Raw genomic sequence first — 14037 nt, 5'->3', positions numbered from 1 at the left:
ACTGGCCCAGCGGCAAGACGATATACCATCCGCCACCATCCTGGCGTTTTGTCAACGGAGATCATCCAGCCTGATCTCATCCAGAAGCTGAGGAGATTACACGGAGCCAGACGGTGCAGCAACGCTCCCTCTACCGTCGGACGTCGGACGCGGAAGGATGCGGCGACTCGCGCGAAGAGCGTTTATCACGGCGCTCGGAGCCAGGGCCGAAAGCCAAGGTTAGATTGGAGGCGGGGGAGGCTGACGCTCCCAGGACATGATTTGTTCGCTCAATGCAGTGCGAAGCGGTGAGCGGCATAGCTCTCCGTCCTGAGAATGGTGGCTTTTCCAGGCGCCGAGATATTGGTCAGCGCGGAGCACATGGGGGCACATCGGAGAGTCGGCCGCGCCGCGGGGTCATTCATACTTGCTGAAGTGCTTCATTGCGGGTTCTATCAACCTCCAAGGCGCATGTCCGCCGTTCGTAAGTACACCACGTGGCGACGGGCGTGTGTCCCAAGAAGTGATAGCAACTCGAAGAAGTGAGGACTACACACATTGTTGAATGAAGCTGCATGCGATGAGGCAAGCTGACTCCATAGTTGGTCAACAGTAGATCCTAATCACGCTGCGGTTACGGCATGGATGTGAAGAAGACATGTGCCGAAGCTGGGGAAACGCGGAGAAGACACACCTCGGGCATAGGCATGTGTTCTGGCCAGGTAAATCCGTGGGAATTTGAAGTAAAATGTGTCATTCTGCTAGCATGTCCAATCGCTGTTATATCCGTGTGACAGTTATACTATCTCAGGCATGCCGCATGCATTTCCCGTGCAGAGAAAGGCAACCTTCCCCTTTGCTGCCCGTCCAAGGGACATGCCAGGGAAATGCTACCTTTCCCTTGCATGTCAAATTCAGGTGTGGTGGTTGCAAAGGTTAACACGGGGCACACAGCAACGGTGTGCACCAAAAACGGCAATATGCACGTCCTGCTGCCCCACGGCGCTCGACATAGGCCTGTGAGCTGTGCAATGCCGAGAAGAAATGCCATTAACATGCAAGGGAAAGGTAGCATTTCCCTGGCATGTCCCTTGGACAGGCAGCAAAGGGGAAGGTTGCCTTTCTCTGCACGGGAAATGCATGCGGCATGCCCGAGATAGTATAACTGTCACACAGATATAACAGCGATTGGACATGCTAGCAGAATGACACATTTTACTTCAAATTCCCACGGATTTACCTGGCCAGAACACATGCCTATGCCCGAGGTGACAGTTTGTCTCGGCTTTGACATATTAGCGCAGTGAATACACAGCTACTGGCGTTGAACATCGAGGCGCACGCACGAAAAAACATTGCATATACACCCGTTCCCGTCGGAAATTCCCGACCTGGATCATCTAGGCGTCGAATCACACCGAACCTAGTTCATTTGAAGTCGAGCCAACAGCCCACGACCTCACGTCTCCACACACCGCGCGAACACTTGCTGCACATAATCCGCCATGATCCTGTGTCCCTCCTTCGACGGATGCCTGTGTGACCCAGACACACCAAAACAGATCATTCAGAACGACATAAGAGAACATAAAGACCAAAATACACGCACCCAGAGATGTAGTAGAAGTAGTGGTCCGGATCGTCGCACTCGCCCACCGTCGAGCTGATGATGCACGCACCCGTGCTCACGTACCCGAACGCCGCGTACCCCGGCGGGCCGTCGAGCACCCCGTCCCAGATCCGCGCGAACTCGGCGAACGCGACGTTCAGCTTCGGGCCTTCACTCCCGGTGCCGGTCGAGTTCGTCCCGGCGTGTAGGTCCCCGAGCCCGGAGAAGATCGTCTGGACGAAGGCGTCGCCCTCGGGGGTGTGCACGCCGCGGCCGTACACGTCGGATACGAGGAAGGAGCGTGCGTTCGTCGGGGCGCTCGCGAGGATGCGGATCTGTTCGAGGATGACCTCGGCGGCAGTCTGGAGGTTCGCGGTGCCGTCCGCTGTGGAGATAACATCAGCCAAGAATTTGAGAGAACGAGAAAGGAGGCATACACTTGGAAGCCTCGTAGTCGCTGCGCGATAATGTGAGTTAGACACGGAATAACGCCTAGAAACAGTAGACTCACTTTATCCCGAAGAAAATAGTGTACAACGTCGTGTCCGGGTCGAGATCATTCGACTGGCCCAAGAACGTTGTCACTACGCGAATTACGTCAAAGTTTGCGTGCATCAACATTGCCGGATGGGAGCGGACTCACTTTGATCGAGGAAGTCCGCGGGAGTCGGGTTGCTTGGCCACAGGCTGAGATCTGTCACCGCGCCGGATTGCTGCAGGGCAAAACCACACAGTGTATCAGATAACTCCTCACAACGAGATGGCAGTGTAGACGCACAGCGTAGTCCATGAGCGTTGCGTTGATGTCGATCGCGAGGTGCTCGACCCACACCCGCCCATCTGTCGCCCTACCTCCCGCTTCGGGATTGGGCGGCGTGATCACAGGTGGCGGAAGCGGGCCGCCGTCCTCCCGCCCACCATCGGTGTACGAATCCTGATGGACAGTGAGACGCATCATAGTCATCCAACGTGGACGGCATACCCCAAACGCGACGATAGTCTTGAACCCTTGGTAGTTGATACCTGCGCTAGCGTCTGACGTGTTCCCGGAGAACGGCCCGCAGATGGGAGACACTGCGAGATGGATGCCGTTGTTGCCGTCGTCTCTTGTAGAGGTAGAGCCCCGGCGCGGGGTACTGAGCGCGAGCGCCGGGAGTATGACCTGAGCAAGAGAGAGGAGGAACACAACGAGCATCGTGGACGTCGTGGGAGTCACGCAGCACGAGGGACCTAGCTCACTCTCAGCCCTCCTCCTCGGCTATTTGAGCCCAGTCGAGTGCGACGGTCGTCTGGAATGCGGATGCTAAAAGAAGACCGCACCATGCTGTTGCGGAGCCTACGATGTATTGAGAACGTCGGTTGGTGTGCCGAAGACAATACAGACGTCGGCAAGGAACTCTAGGAAGGCAAAAAAGAGGACAGAGGTTGGATGAGAAGGGTCATGTGAACGTTTGAGTACTAGGCATCTCCTGCGATGCGACCCGAGATGGACCGCCGGCTGGCGGGCCAGCGTTGTCGGCTGATCCCTGCGCGCTGGCCTGAATGGGGATATGACGTCATCGAAGGGTAGACCGGGAGAAGAGTGAGCATGTGGAGAGAGCACGGCTCTGTGATGCTCATATGAATAATGTGCTACCACGTCTCGGGCCACCACTTCCCGTGCCAGTTGAGTCCGTGCCGGTGTGGAGGACATCGAGGCCAATGAATACTGTCTGGACGAAGGAGTCGCCGGCGGCATGTGTTCGTAAGCGAGGCGGCCGGGAGGCGGGTTTTCTCGAGCATACCGCGTGGAGGTTCGCTGAGCCGCCCGCTGGGTGTAGTGCGGGGGTGTGATAGAGCGGCTGGGATACGTGCTCTTGGATGCCTCCGGGCGGCTGGGCACGGAAGAACGATGAGGGTGAGGTGTATTAAAGAAGGTGTGGGACGTACTTGATGCCGAAGAAGTGTTGTATTGGAACTCAAAGCATGAGGCTGGTTCAAGAAGGTGGTAACTATGATGCATCGGGGACTGGGGTTCAAGCGCATACATCGAAAGAAAACACACCTTCGCTTATGAAGTCTTTTGTGTCCAGTTCGGCCAGAGTTTGGCGTCTGTGGTGGCCCCTCCAAGCTTTCCTCAGGTATGATTCGAAGGGGTTGCATGCAGAGGTCGGAAAACAAACTCACCGCGTAATCCATAATCGTAACATTGACACCATTCCCCAATTCCTCAACCCACACTGGGCCGTCTGAGAATCTCCCACCTCACAGCAAGGTGGATGCCGGCGTTGACATCGCCTCGGGGATTGGTATAAAACACCTATGCACCGTCCGCTTTGGAATAGGGTGCAGACTGTAGGGTAGACAAAACAAGGGCGACGACCGGAGCACTCATCCTTCTTGACCTGTGGCCCGTCGGGCGAGCAGCGTTTGGGTCGGTCTGCATAGAATGGCCGGAGAGCGTGCTTCAAAGGAGAGCGATAAAGAGCCCAAGACAAAAAGAAAGAGGGTTCGAGCTGGAAGCAAGGCCAGCACTTGTGCAGACGAGGGTTGCCGCGTAAGTAGTAGGCGAACTCCAGTCTCGCTGCCATAACGCCCGCTTACATAATCGAAATGACATCATCTCTCACGGCAAATCACTGCGGTTTCGCTCATGCTAGGTTGCGTCAACGAAGTTTCAGAGGAAGATATATAGGCAATATTCTCGCAACGTAAGGTAAATCGTATGGATTTGACGCGAGACTCTGGTCACAGCGCTACAAGTTTCACGTCGTCGAATTCGTCTTGAGCGAAGTCTACTCTTGAGACCGAATGACAATTGATGGTGACGCGATCAAAACAGCTCGTCTGGGCTTCGAGCCAGTCCCACAGGTCGTCTCGAGCACACTTATCAGCAACTTGTGGAGACACCACCAAGACCTTCGCCAGAGGCCCGAGCAGCTAGAAAAGAGCGCGCCGTCAGCATAAGATGTGGCCCGAGAACAACCTGAGAATGCGTTTTGATCAAGGAACCGACCTGTCCATTGAGACGAACACACTTCGGGCTCGTCGCAGCGCAGAGCGCCGCGATTGGCGCTTTGGAAGCGTCGCCCCAGATGATATCCTGGAGAGGAAGGGAGGGTTCTGGAATGAGGCACTTCTGTGCGCATGAAGAGATCGTCATCTTCTCACCCAAAGGTAAGACGTCCGTCGCTGCAGCGACACATCTGCCCCAGTGCTCACAGAAATAGACAAGATCCCTTGCTCTCCGTACTGTTCTGCCAGTTCCAGCGATACTAGTAAATTACACTACACTCCCCATTCAGTACTACGTCGCAAGGGCAGATACTAGTATTGAACGCACCAGCTTTGACTGCCTGTACAGCGACGTCGTCGACCATTGCGCCCTCACTGGGCCCCTCATCAACGACGAATAATCCACCTGCGCCGGGCCTATACCATCCAGTGTGTGGTTCAGCACGCGCACCTTCTCTCCCGTCGTCTTCGCAGTCACGAGCATAACTGGGAGCAAGAGCTGGGTAAGGTAGAAGTGCCCGAGCACGTTCGCCCCGAATTGGAGATCGTAGCCCTGCCGCGTGAGCGACTGGATCGGAGGCGTCCGGACTTCGCTGCCCTCGACACGTACGCGTCAGCCTCGGCGCTGCGTATCCGGTCTGCGACGGAGCACCCACGCGCTGTTGATCAAAACATGCAGCCTCGCCTCCCGGCTGTCGCCAGGTTTGTGAGTCATTATTTGACCTGGCGGAAGAGCAAGCCGCACCTGAGGTATTCACCCGCTGCCCTCCGCACTGAGTGCAGATCCGCTAAATCCATCGCGAGGAGACGCACGGCCTCGGACGTCCTTCTTAGCGCGTCCACCACCCGCCTCCCGTCGTCCTGGGTGCGTGCAGTGACATACACCGTCGCATTTCGTGCGAGAAGCACCTAACCAGCGGGAACCGGCGTCAAGCGTGTATGACGAGGCGGGATGAGGGCAACGTTGATCACCTTCGCGAGAGCAAGGCCTGCGGGGAAGTGTCGCGTCGGTCGGTGAGACAAATTTCCGCAGGAGCTGAATTTCTAGGTCGCAGCGAGGAGTGAAACTTACCTAGTCCTGAGTCTCCGCCCGTGACGAGAAACACCTTCCCCGACTGATCTGGGACGTCGTCCACGCCCCACTCGGGAGGCTGTGGCGCCCAGAAGTCGTTCCACCGCGAAGCCATCTCCAACGTCTCTTCACGTCTCTGCTATTTGTGAGTCGACAGGGGCTTCTGCCGCCGGTTATCAGCGACGGAAGAGGAGGAAGAGGAAGCGCAAGGGCAGCGTCCCCTTCGTGGGACGCCTCGCCCTTCGCATAAATACCATGTCCCGGCGCGCCGTCGCCGCCACCGCCGCCCTTAATAATCTGCGCCCGTCGCACACACATACTGCCTCATGTCGCCGTGCGAGACTAGGCGGACGATGGAGGCCGCGGGCGCACTGACCTTGCACAGGTTACGGAGTCGAAGGATACAGATCCCGGTCGGCGTCCGCGCTCAGGATCGCGCGCATAGCACACCTCGACCTTGTTCGCAGGGATATACTCCATCTTTGCCCTCCCTAGTGGCCGACCTTGCGCGCATATAATCTTGGGGTCTGTATATAGGCTGTTAGGTAACCGGACCCCAGAAGCCGTAGAAAGGTGGAGGTTAGAAGACAAGCGACGATGGGGCGCGGGAACGTCACTGCCACGTGTTCTCAATGGAGACGCCGTCGTCAAAATCGACTCGCTCTCATCGTGTCGACTGCATTTACTTAGCGATATGTTGTATGCTTACTTTCGCGCTTTATTGAATGACAGATACGATGATTTACATCCAGTGTTATATGACGTGCCGCGCCCCGCCGTGCACGGAGTCCAGCGGGCAGCAACGGGATAAGAGGTTCAGGGAAGCGAGCATTCGGGAAAGGTTCCGTACATATATCCGCATAACGCCTCACTCCCGTCGACACGCTGTGTCTCGTCGTCCCCGTCCCCTCGGGCCGGCCGTGTCGCGAACGAAAGGCCTTTGAAAACGCTCGGTGCTCTCAGCTGGCCGTGGGCGCGAAGGACGAGCGACTCACCGTCCGTCCAGTGTCCCGCGCCCAGCCCTCGCCGAATAAAGCATGCCCGGCGTTCGACCAAACGAGCGAACGCGCCCCCGGGAGACGGCGGGAACCACGCCCCAAACGCGCGTGCCGTGCGCGAGGCCCGCAAACCACCACCCCGCGCTCCGGCGGTTCCGCGCTGACTTCGAGAACGCTGGAACGCGGGGCGTGGCGTGTCGTGATCGGGCTCCGGGCGCGCACGCCGCGGTCGCGCGCCGTGGTGGGTAGAGAGTGCTCGGAAGGATGTCTGGAAGGCGGAGTGCAGCTGGGGATGTGATGGTACGCGCCTCGCTCAGAAGACACGCTGCGGGGAGCGCGGGCCCTAGCCCTTTGCCCTGTCCCTGTCCCGCACGGCGTCTTCGGAGGGCTTCATGGCCGTCCGAGCGGCTTGGCCTGGCGGTGGGTCAGCGCAAAGCGGGATCTCACGCGGAGCTGAGACGATCAAAGGGCGCCCGAATGTACGGAGTTGGAGGAGGACGACTGGAGAGAACGAACGGCGAGTCGGAGTGATAAGGACACGCGTGTATGGCGAGGTGGGTTGCGGCAAGGAGGCGGGAGGTGTTGGTGGAGGCGGGGAACGAAGCGCACTAATCAGATAAGCAGTGGCTGGGAATAGACAGACACAGGAGCAAGAGACGTGGTGTACCACTCGACGGGCGCTTTCTGAATAAGCGCTCATTTTCCAAGAAAAGAAAATCGCACCACCATCTGCACGTGGCCACTATCCAGCAGAGTCAAGCGTAGTCACACCCTCCGTCTTGTCTCTTGCCTGCGACATCATAGTCTGTGACATGGAAGCAGGTCGAATCCATGCCCACCCAGTGTTTGACAGCCACGACCAACGACCATAGGTGAGTGCTCACTTTTTTGGCGCTCAATGGCCCTCACCTTGGCAACTCTCTTGTTCAGCTGTCAACGCCATCAACCGAGCAGAGCGAGCCAACCGGAGCGTGCTCCAAGTTGAACGTGGTGGCTGCAGTATCCCGATCCAATGAGAGAAATCGGTCCAGAAACATGCGGTGCGTGTTCTCACTCATCTCTCTTCCATGTGCTGATGGGCTCCGATCTCAGAGGTTGACCTCCGCCGTCGTGGGTGCAAACTGCGGGCTTACGACCGGGCATTGCAAATCGCGGTCAGCGTGGGCTATTGCCTTCCACACTCGATGTACGGGCTGTAGTGCAGCGGCCTTGTTGTGTTGTCACCGAAACGTTGAGTTTGGTTTGCGAAGCCTAGGTGAGCGTCTCTGATCACGCTTCTCGGACGAGATCATGTTCGTACTGATGTTCGCGCGTACGTAGTGGTCCACAAACGAGGAGAGTGAATAAGAAATCAGTCCATCCACCGCGTGCACGCGCACTAGGGTGCGCTAGGGGTGACGGCGCATCAATCGCTCCTGTCCCGTGTCCAAACCACAGGTCGGCGGTGTGGCCGCACGCACGCGCGGAAGGTCGACATGCGTTGTTTTTGGGGTGCGTGGGGGCCCATCCTTACGGCTGGACAGGAAAACCTGGGCGGCCACGATGACGGGCTGCATTGAAGCAGACAGCCTCAGCCCCTCGGGTGATAGGTCGGTGTTTTAGGGTGCAAGACAGCTCTTTGGCGGGTGGACGGTGGGTGTGGTGCACGGTTCGGGATTCTCGCCCGAAGTAACGACTGAACCCCAACCTGTACATGTTCGAAGAGAACATCCGCTCCCGCCTCGTCTCAGGTCGACGAATGACCTCCCAGCGTCCTGCTGTGACGGTGCTCTTCCTCCAACCTCTCTTAGCAAGTGCGCAGTAATGCAGGGCCGCCAACCCCCAAGTATTCAAGCTCCCGGACTCCGAGCGCCCCGCCCTCCTCGCTTACCTCTACTCATCGATACCGGACGTTCGCGGAGGACGACATACCCTACGCCCAGTCGCGGCGACTTCCCTATCAATTTGCGGCGCGCAGCTCATGGTAAAAGACGCCGTGTGGACGCACGAAGGCGACCAATCAACCGCCGCCTCCTCCTCCTCCTCCTCTTCCACCACCACACGGGCGCATCGCTTCTCGCTCGCGCGCAGTCGCCCAGTGGCCGGCGAGTGAGAACACTGCTCTTCCTCTTGGTCCCGTGTCATATCGTCTTACGCTCTCGTCCGACGTCACGCCACGCCACGCCCAGCAGTGGACGCGCTCGACATCCAGCCAGGGCAGAATTCCGAATCGACCGCCGTCGCCGCCTCCGCGCACGTCTCGAGCCTTGGCCTCCTCGTGGCGCGGGTCGCGACAGACGTCACCCCGGCGCGGGGCTAGAGCAGCGAGCCAGTGAAAAGTACAATACTCGGTGCGTGCGTGAACCCATCCCCCGTCCTTCCGGACACCGGCTGACGTGATGGGTGATGCGCCCCGCCGACGCGATCAGCCCTGCCCGGCTTTGGGTGCTCGCGGTGCCGAGCTCTGTCGTGCGCGTCGAGTTGGGGTGGGGGGGGCGCCGGTGCGTCGAACGGAGGTGCGTGCGTGCTGCAGACGCGCCTCGGCGGCTGCTGTCGACACCGTCGAACAGGACAATCGCACGAGCTCCCGCAAATTGGAAGGAGGCGCGACCGGGTCTGGCCCAGGAAGACCGGAGATCACGGACGACGTCCTTCGACGTCGCGCTCGGGCGCACCCGGGCTGCCGACACGCACGATTGAATTTGGCGGCGCGGCCCTTCCCGAGAGCGCGGACTGGATCTGTCGAGTCTCGACGGGGTCGTCACAGCAGAAGCGTCCGCCGCCGCCGCCGCCGAGGCGGCGGGCGTTTGTTCAGTCGGAGTCACGTCGAGCCGCGTCCTGAGTACGAGTCCTCGTTCGCGCACGGCGGGTTTGCTGACCTCTCTCTTGCCCCGCGTCTGTCTCTTTAGCACGAGGCGCGGCACGGGACCGCGGCTTTCCTCCGTGCGCTCACGCTGGCGCGCCGCCGTTCTGGGGGCCGTGGCTCGTGCGCGTGCGGGCTGGCTAGTTGACAGGCCTAGGGGACAGGGCGACGACGGCGCGTGATCGTAATTGCGCGTGCAAGGGTCCCCAGGACGAGCGGGCTAGTGCCGCCGCCCGCGCCGGCGTGCAGGGCCGTCACAGGTCAGGTCCTCTCCCTGCAATATCGCCCGCTCCATGAGATCTTTTTGCGTACAGCCATAGGTAGGTGCAAGGCTTGGCATACGTCCCGAGGTCGTGCGTGCTGCCGTCACGTACGTATACAAAGCTCGCTCACACCAGACGGCTTACGGGGCAGTCGCACGATGGGGCGCTGGAGCTCTCTGGGCGAGCGTGAGTGATCCAGCCTCGTCGCTGGGCGTGACGGCTCTACGAGATCGGTGGGCGTACGCCGGACAGCGGGGGTTGGGCCTGGGCCCGGCAGAGCCGGGCGCGGACGCGGAGCGGAGCGAGCCGCCACCCCGACCAGACCGCCCAGGTTCTGACTGCGGCCGCTCCGCGCCGCCGACCCAACCACCTGCGGCGGGCTCGCGCACTGCCCCTACGAGTCCTGCTGGTCCTCGACAACTGCACCCAGGTGCTTTGACACGACGAGCTCGAAGGAGCGCACGTACACCTGGTAGGCCAGTGAACGCCATCGCCCCATCATTTGCACGACATCCGGCGGAGTGCCTGCTGCGAGGTAGTGGGATGCGCCCCCGATCCGGAATGAGTGACCGAAGGTCGCCTCGAAACCGCGCTCCCGGAGCTTGTTGTTGACGCAGTCGAGGGCCGCTTGGCGCGTCAGCGGGCGGATGCCAGACTTGTCTCGCCAGCAGAAGAGGGGATCGTCGGCTGCCGCAGGCACCACAGTGGCAAGGTTTCGAAGCGCCAGCAGAGGGCAGACTGCGCTCGGTTGCCGCACCAGGAACACGCGCTGCACTTCACCTGCTTTGGCTGTTTTCGCGCGAGGTAGGTCCAGGCGCGCGTACTCAACGCCCCGTTGGTCCTTGCCGAAGAACGCGTGCTTGCGTGCGAGGTTGCTGCCTGGGTTATACGCCGTGCGGGACCGCACCGTAGCCTCGCCGAAGCGCATGAGGCCCCAGAAGGCGCATGCTGCGGCCGCCCACACGCAAGCTTCAAATGGGTTGTCCAGCCGGAGCGATGCGTGCAGGGTTTCGAGCATTGCGAGGGTGAACGGTGGGCGTGGGGGTTTTGAGCGCCGGTCCGCCTGAAGGTTCTCGATGCCGCGCAGCGACCACTCTATCCGCGCCTGGTCGCGAGGCGAGAGCGGCTCCTCCCACCCCTGCGCGATGTGCCACGCGCGCACGGCGGAGAGGTACTTGCGGGTTGTGCTCACCGAGATGGGCTCCAGGGGGTACCGGTGGGCCTCTGCGCGCTCTCCCAGCTCAGCGATTATGTCAGGGTCGGCCGTTGCCCATAGGCAGAAGGAGTGAAGGAGGATGAATGAAGCTGGGAGTCACTCCTGCTCTGGGATCTCCCACAGGTCGCAGAACTTGTGGAACTTGCTAATACCGGAGCCGTAACCCGGAGCGGTCGCGCCCCGCAAAGTCGTTCGGGACGCTGTCCGTGCGAGGTGCTGAAAGGAGATATGGGACAGAGTGTTGATGGGGGCTGTGTTGGTGCCGCCGTGCCACTGCAGCATTCTCTGTGCGGCAGGAACTGCAGGTCGGAGCTGAGACGAGCTTGGTACGGGTGCTGGCTCGAGCGTGGCCGGTGCCGCTGACAGGAGCTCTTGGTCGACTTCAGGATCTTCGATGCGGAAGAGGGTTAGCACCACCTGGCGATCAGGTCGCGCAGGTGCGGTGGCGTCGAGAAGTCGCTGCTGGTAGGTGCGGCGCCGGGATACCTCTCCAGGAAGCCTGCGATGTCGCCGCGAGAGAGCGGGTCGGCAACGTTGATCTCCGTGGCCACGTAGCGCGCTTCGACCGACAGACCGTGCTCTGCCAAGAGTGAATAAAGGCGGCGCAGGATGGTGTTCGTGTTGGGGGATCTTGCTCGCCCGGAGTTCACTACCGCCACTACTCCCGTGTTGTCTGAGCGCGCGAGGTACTTGCGCCGACTGGGAGGGAGGCCTGCTGGAACCTGATGGTGGATGGCCATCATGAGGCTGAGCTCCACCGCGAGTGCCTCGGCCCAGCCAATGTCGAAGCGCTGACCTGGACCGACTGTGACGCCGGGTGCGTAAGTCCAGATCGCCCAGTGTGAGCCCACGACGACTCCTATTCCAAAGGACGAACTCGCGTCGCCCCACCAGCCGATATCCACCGCCTCGGGGTCCTCTAGGGGAAGCTCGTTGGGAAGGCGCTCTAGGAGCTCCGCGACGCGGTGCAGGTCCGCGCGAAATTGGCGCCGAGGGTGGAGGCGAGCACGTGGTGAGTCGAACTCCTTGATGAATTCTCCAATGGAACGGATGAACGGACGCAGGAGGCGGAAGATGGATGCTGTGTGTATGAGCTTGCCCTGGAAGGACTGGGCCTCGTGCACGTTCTTGCAGGCGCCAGGTTGAGACCAGTCGAGTACCAGCGCGAGAACCGCGGCCCGCTTCTCCTCGGGGAGAGATACAGTGCGGTGCTCCAGGTGCCAGTCGTACCCTGTGAAGCGCTGCTGTACTGCGAGGCGGCGCAGCTTTGGAAGGCTCCATGGCACACCAAGGTTGGCGGTTGCAGCTATGAAAGCATCCTCGGTAAACTCGTTTCCTGGGAAGCAGATGGCGAAGAAATCGTCCACCCACTTCATCACGTGCCCAAAGCCGCGGGCATGGTAGATGTCGACGAGCATGTCCGCGATCGACCCGAAGACCCCAGCACTCGAGCGGAGCCCAAAGCACAAGGCTCTGTCTACGTACACCTTGCCTTTCCAGAACACGCACAAGGCACGTTGCTGGTCGGGGTGCACCGGAGTGATGCGGTATGCAGCGGAAATGTCGAAAGTGGCTGCGCGGCACCCGGGCGGGAGGCTGAGTATGAGCGCCGCGACCTTGTCGAAGGTTCCCCACTCTGTCGGGAAGTCGTCTGCGTTAACGCCAGCGTTGACGGACGGGACAGCCTCCTGAGTGTCAGAAATGCGTATGATTAACGCGCGAGTATCATACGGACAAGCCGGGGCATCGTACGTTATCGCGAGGGAAGGATAAATCTTGAATTAAACGAAAGTTGTCCGAATTCGGTTTGGGCACTAAGCCAAGTGGCGCCGTGCGGAAGGGGCCGATGATGGCCTCAAGCTCGTCGGGGTCAAATGCTCGGGAGTACCTGCCAGCGGCCTGCTCCTCCGCGATATAACGGTCGATGAAAGCGGGATCGAGGGAGGAAGATTTGTGGTTGGGAGGGATGGTGGAGTGTGTGATGGATTGGGCTTTGATGCCGACGTCGAAACCTGCCCGCAGGCCCTCTACGACGTGCGCCCATTTTGCGCCCAGGCCGAGGAGCTCCAGCTCGTGCTCCACTCGGTCTGGGTTGATGGGGGTGACGACCACCCGTGGATCAGGCCCCACCAGGCCCGCGTGCGCCGCAGGTGGCAGCGCCATGCGCGGTGGCCCCGCAGATGCTGCAGCCATGGAAGTTTGCGCAGTCGGCGCCGCGGGCGCATGAGGACTCGCGGGCGAAGGCGAAACAATACGGGGTGCCGTCAGGGGCTTGGAGGGCGTTGGCGCTGCTAGAGCGGGTCGAGAGCGCGGCGACGCGGCGGCCAGTGACTGTGTTGGCGGCGGTGCAGGCATTGGGCATGTGTCCGTTGTTGCCGCAACGAAAACACCGATTTGCAGGCGTGTCTGTGCGCGCGCGCTTCCGGGAGGCGTCCTCAACGAACGAAGAGCGGCGCGTGTTGGTGGGGGCCGAGTACGGGTTCTTGCTTCCAGAGCCAGAACCACTGTTTTCTCCTCGGCCACGCGAGGCCTGCTGGAGGGCGCGTTCAGCGCGCGCGCTGGTCAACGCGGACTGCTCCATTGAGGTCGTGTGCAACGCGATGGTGAGCTGCTCGCGGTCCAATATGCCGAAGTCGATGCGTGGGTTTGACGCGGCGATGAGGCGCATTTGGATGTCGTACAGGACGGCGACGGGCCACCCGTGCTTCGCACCCTGGTGTGTGACGTTGTTGTGGTGGCGCTGCAACGCATCCGCCCGGGCTTCTCCGTCCTTGCAGCGTTCTCTGGTCGCGATGACCATTACTCGTGCCGCGGCCGTCCACTCGGTGCATTCGATGTCGCGCTCCCCAGAGCGGTCCAGGGCGGTCGACGCGTTCAGCGCGGAGGCGAGGGTAGTGGGCTCGCCGTGGTAGATCGCGGCGTTCCGGAATGCGCTTAGGACGTGGGTGTATGGGACGTACTGTCCGAAGCGTATGGCGCGTTCCACGCGGGGCGGGAGGACTACAAGTGAGGGGTTAGCATTGTGATCGTGCGTGTCGAGCGAGCGAGATGCGAGTGCGAGCGT

The 14037-nt window shown here is 60.5% G+C and overlaps 2 protein-coding genes across 2 annotated transcripts; both read right to left on the bottom strand.

Annotated features, from left to right (window-relative positions):
* Positions 1-1438: 1438 nt before the first annotated feature.
* On the bottom strand, positions 1439-2783 carry BXZ73DRAFT_76952 (uncharacterized protein; the record flags this gene model as incomplete). The annotated part of the gene is made up of 7 exons (XM_048022547.1): positions 1439-1514; positions 1589-1973; positions 2026-2045; positions 2100-2172; positions 2232-2301; positions 2367-2522; positions 2571-2783. The coding sequence occupies 7 exons, from the start codon at positions 2781-2783 to the stop codon at positions 1439-1441; spliced, it is 993 nt and encodes a 330-aa protein (XP_047878579.1).
* A 1532-nt stretch (positions 2784-4315) lies between these two features.
* Positions 4316-5769, bottom strand: BXZ73DRAFT_45833 (NAD(P)-binding protein; the record flags this gene model as incomplete). The annotated part of the gene is made up of 8 exons (XM_048019581.1): positions 4316-4507; positions 4584-4670; positions 4739-4855; positions 4911-5180; positions 5235-5274; positions 5328-5491; positions 5555-5571; positions 5655-5769. The coding sequence occupies 8 exons, from the start codon at positions 5767-5769 to the stop codon at positions 4316-4318; spliced, it is 1002 nt and encodes a 333-aa protein (XP_047878578.1).
* Between the last annotated feature and the right edge of the window lie 8268 nt (positions 5770-14037).

The sequence above is a fragment of the Epithele typhae genome, assembly GCF_022376455.1.
Source record: "Epithele typhae strain CBS 203.58 chromosome Unknown BXZ73scaffold_19, whole genome shotgun sequence".
Classification (NCBI taxonomy): domain Eukaryota; kingdom Fungi; phylum Basidiomycota; class Agaricomycetes; order Polyporales; family Epitheliaceae; genus Epithele; species Epithele typhae.
Note: the sequence above shows the minus strand (reverse complement) of the source record. Positions and strands in the feature narration are given on the sequence as shown.